Below are 4619 nucleotides of genomic sequence, written 5' to 3'. Positions count from 1 at the left end.
GAAAAATTTTTACTCGGCATTCTTATAATCAATAGGAGCAAGGGGTTTCTCAGTCGTGAGTGTCAAATCAAGATCTAGAACACCAATGTGAAATTAGACTTGCTGACGCCATTCACATAAATTAAGCCCATTGAATTTCTGAACAGATGTAGCTTGCAAATGAAGAGAAACAAGAGTAGATAATGTAAATAGATAGAACACGCTCATGCATTAATGCTTTGGGAATTAAACTTAAATAGATATTCATATTCAATCAGATTAAATGAAAAATCTAGTAGTGCATTGAAAATCTCCTTTGTGTGATATAAAAATTCACAATAATAAACAAAATTGTTGCTTGAATTGTTAGTTTAACAGAATTGGCAATTGTTTATACTCAAGTTATATATGTCTATTATCTTTGGATATATAAACATATCTAATTAAGTATAAAAATATGCCACAATCAAATTCAAAGAATATAAAATAAATTATCAACCTTTAGGCGATTTATAAATATTTTATAATCAATGAATTTCAATATACCCATAGTGAAATACAAAAATAAGCCTTACATACTTATGAGCAATTGAATTTAATTAATTTGACATCTATTAAACATACTAATTTGGTCATTTCGGTGACTGTCAAATTAAACATAATATAAACATCAAATAAATAACAACATATCAATTCACCCATTAGCTTTAGTGATCTAATTCTAAGATCTAATTTCCACCAAAAATTTTATGCAATTAACATAAATAAAACTAAATGAAAAATCACAAATTCAACAATCAAGGCTCTGATACCACATATTGAGATTTTTAATGATTATAAAATCCAAAAATTCATAAAATACATAATGAACAAGATCTTTGAATTCATGATTTTTCATATACTCATAAATAAAATATACATATCTGCATTCATGATTGTAAAATTAGATTAAATAGATGAAATTTCTCTCTAATCCTTATTATTTTACGTACTTTATGATGGAGAGAACGATACATTAATTCTTGGGAGATAGATGACCCTTATTTTATTTATCAGAGAAAGTTAAATGTCCCTTTAAAAGAGAACATTTCTCTTTATTATCTATTATTAACCAATATCCATCAAGGTGGTAATTGATCAATATAACTTAAGATAATTTAATTAGTTAATTAAAGTGAAATGATATATTGTCTATTGGGAAGAGACAACTCATTTAGGACAATTTAATTAATTAATTAAAGCGAAAGGATACATAGTCTTTTGAGAAGATATATGACCCTTTTCCTTTAATTAATTAATTAATTCCAATTAAAATAAATGTTAGTGGACCACATAAATAAAATAATGAAAAATTAGTAATACTAAACAAAAATATTTTGAAAAAAACAGAAAAAATAAAATAAAAATAAAAAAAGATCCCGAACAAACACTTAGTCAAGATTAAAAAAATCGGAACTGGCATTAAACATGTAAAATAAAATGTTCAAGGTTCAAAAGTTGAAGTGAGGTTCAATTGGATGACTCACTAAATTATAAATTTATTTAGCTGTTACAAAAATGATGTAATTTAAAAAAAAAATGATTGTAAAGTATAAAATAAATATCTCAATATTTAAATAACTATCATCATAATAATTTTAGAATATTATTTTAAAATAAATAACAATTAATTTAAAAAAGTTAAATATGAAAAATAAGAATCATACTATAATAATTTTTAAAAATTTTTTGGGCCATTTACATAATACCACCAATGTCTTATATATTTACATATCTAACACCTATTCTTTGCTTTTTTACATTTATATCACTCAAATCTTTCGTATCACATCAGGTGCTTCTTTTTTAATTTTTAAAAGCCAAAATTCACCTTGTCATTCATAGGTAAGGTGGTATTTTTGTATAAATTAAAGTTTAGGTGTTAGAAATGTAAATAGATAACAATCAAGTGGCATGCATGTAAATCTTCCAAAATTTCATAAGCCAATATTAGAATGAAACTCACATATAGCATTAAATCCATTAATATATCTATATATCAACATTAATATATATATATATATATATATATATATATTTATATTTCACAATTTCTTAAATTATAAAAGAGAACAATATAAAAAAATAAAAATTTTGTGCTAGCAAATAAGGGTAAAGAAACATATTATTAAATTGTTTTAGCCGTTATAGTTTAAGTCCTACGTCTTTAAATCTTAAGTTTCATAGTTCCTTTATATTGAAAAATATGGGGGTATAGGATAGTTACACGAAGAGCATATTGGCTCTCTACATTTACATAATTTATTCATATTTGTTGTAGCCAGTTATAGGTTAAACCGGCGAGTTTTTTGTCAACTTTTTTCTTGTTTCAGGCCGGTTCAATCCAGTTTGATGCAGGGGTAGTTATTAAGTCAATCCAAGTCTGACTACTAGCCGGTTCACGATTGAACGGGTTGCCAATTTGTTCTGATTTTCTAAACGAGGCTCTTAGGTAATATTGATAACTTGCAACAAATTTTATGACAAAAGAATCACTTGTTAAAAGTTGAAGTTTGTGGGGGTCTTTCGCTTTCACATGTCACATTTCTAAAAATATCATTGTCTCACATTTTTATTAACGAGCAATTTGTCCTGTAAAGATTTTGCATTCATATTTTTCAAATAAAAAATGCAAAATAATATTTTTTCAATCATATAAATTAAAATTTTAATAATAAAATGTATTTTATAATATAAAAAACTATTTCATACGAACAACATATGCAGAAATGTATATGTTGTCTGATCTCCACCGTTCATCAGGATAAATATATATTTCGATAGACCTCATTTTTTATTTTTTATTTTAATATTAACTGTAGAAATCGGACAGCTTATGCAATTCTGTCTAAACTGTCCGAAATAATTTTTATTATAATAGATATACCACATGCCTTCGATAACGGTTTGATAAAAAGCCCCCAGCTAGCCTACCTAATGAAATAAACCCTGAGCTGGCTCAGTATATTTGTTGACATCGCTCGCGGCTGCTCCACGAGCCTTATCTTCTTCTAAAGAGCATTTACCAACTTCAGGCTCTGTCCCGGGATTTAAATAAAGCAAAATTAAAAAGCGGCGGATAAAGAGGGTGGTTCCTAGGGCTACAACTCGTCGAATGGCGTCGGCGACGGCAACACCTAATTTTTCCTTCCAAAACCTATCTAATTTACTTCCACCCAAAACATCCATATACCATACACCGATTCTCCTCCGAAACCTTAAACGATCGAACTTTCATTCTTCATTCCACTCGATTCAGAAGCCCGAAATACCCCGCCAAGTCATTCTCTTTTCCGTGGACGTTTCAAAGGACGACAAACCCCTCTCGAACGATCGTCCGGTACCGGTGGATCCTGCAGAGACCAGGGATAAGGTACAGGAGAAGAATTTGGATCCGCGGCGTCTGGAGGAGCGATTAGCCGTGCTGAATACGGGGATCTACGAGTGCCGATCTTGTGGTAACCGCTACGACGAGGCCGTTGGCGATCCTTCGTACCCCATCCCACCAGGGTTTAGATTTGAGAAGCTACCGGAGGACTGGCGATGCTCGACTTGTGGAGCGGCGAAGTCCTTCTTCGAGAGCAAGAGCGTGGAGATTGCAGGATTTGCGCAGAACCAGAATTTTGGGCTTGGGGCCAACACGCTCACAGGAGGCCAGAAGGCATTGCTGATATATGGGAGCTTGCTGCTCGCATTCGCGCTCTTTCTCTCCGGATACTTCTTGCAATGATGCTTATATTGGTAAAGATGGAGGAAACTTCTTTTCAAGTATGCTTGCTGTTGCATTTTTTTGTTTATTCACTGTATCTTTAATCAGAAATGATGGGGCTTGTGAGGAGATCAGGTTGGAGATGAGAATATCAGTGATTTAAAGGCAGAATCTGATTCATTTTTGTTGAACTATTTTCTTTTATCTCTATTTTCACTTTATGTTTTTATGCATGAGTGTTGAATCCCAAAATGTCATTTGGGTGGCACCCAAAAGATAGCGTCTTGGACACATGGCTGGAATAGGGAATTAAAGGATGGTCGGGAGAGTAGAGTACACAATAGTACATATTCTCTTAGAATAAATTTAGTAGTTTTTCTTGAAGAAATGACCCTTTTATTTATAGATTATAGGGGTGTCTAGTAAGTTACATGTTTGTCCCTAATTCAATAGAAATGTTACATGTTATCAATGAATTATTATACCCTTACATATTCATAAACGATCCTTATATCTTCTAACCTTAATAATTGCTGTTGGCACCATTTCGTATTTGTAACTACTATGACATCTTTTCATATTTGTTAATGTTCAACTTGGTCACCTAATTGTCGCTTTGTCGGCTAAAAATCATTCGGTTAGCTTTCCTCAGAGAACTCTTCGTGGAGATTGTCTTTATTCTTAGGAAGGTTTTTGTTCCATCAGACAAATTGTGTGTCGTCGTAATTTGATGGACAATTTTCTTTTAGATGAGATGTCTCTATGGAAAGTTAAAAAAGAGTTCTACGGAGTGACCATTGATCTTCTCTGCGAGTGACCCAAAATTGGTTGAGGGAGTCGATTTTGTACGGTCGCTGTTGGTTCAGGTGTACAATGTTTCTTAGCTCGGATG

General features: G+C 31.5%; 1 protein-coding gene across 1 annotated transcript; it reads left to right on the top strand.

Annotated features, from left to right (window-relative positions):
- Nucleotides 1-3002: 3002 nt before the first annotated feature.
- LOC110036898 (rubredoxin) lies at nucleotides 3003-3914 on the top strand. Its single transcript, XM_020741449.1, has one exon. It carries the CDS (start codon nucleotides 3134-3136, stop codon nucleotides 3746-3748), a length of 615 nt encoding a protein of 204 aa, XP_020597108.1. The 5' UTR covers nucleotides 3003-3133; the 3' UTR covers nucleotides 3749-3914.
- The last annotated feature ends 705 nt before the right edge of the window (nucleotides 3915-4619 follow it).

Source organism: Phalaenopsis equestris, unplaced genomic scaffold (genome assembly GCF_001263595.1).
Source record: "Phalaenopsis equestris unplaced genomic scaffold, ASM126359v1 Scaffold212352, whole genome shotgun sequence".
In the NCBI taxonomy this organism is placed as follows: domain Eukaryota; kingdom Viridiplantae; phylum Streptophyta; class Magnoliopsida; order Asparagales; family Orchidaceae; genus Phalaenopsis; species Phalaenopsis equestris.
The sequence above is the reverse complement of the archived record's forward strand: the minus strand, read 5'-3'. Positions and strand labels throughout refer to the sequence as shown.

Bases quoted from the DNA above. Each gene is read 5' to 3' on its own strand.
- LOC110036898 (XM_020741449.1), top strand. From the start codon at position 3,134: ATGGCGTCGGCGACGGCAACACCTAATTTTTCCTTCCAAAACCTATCT.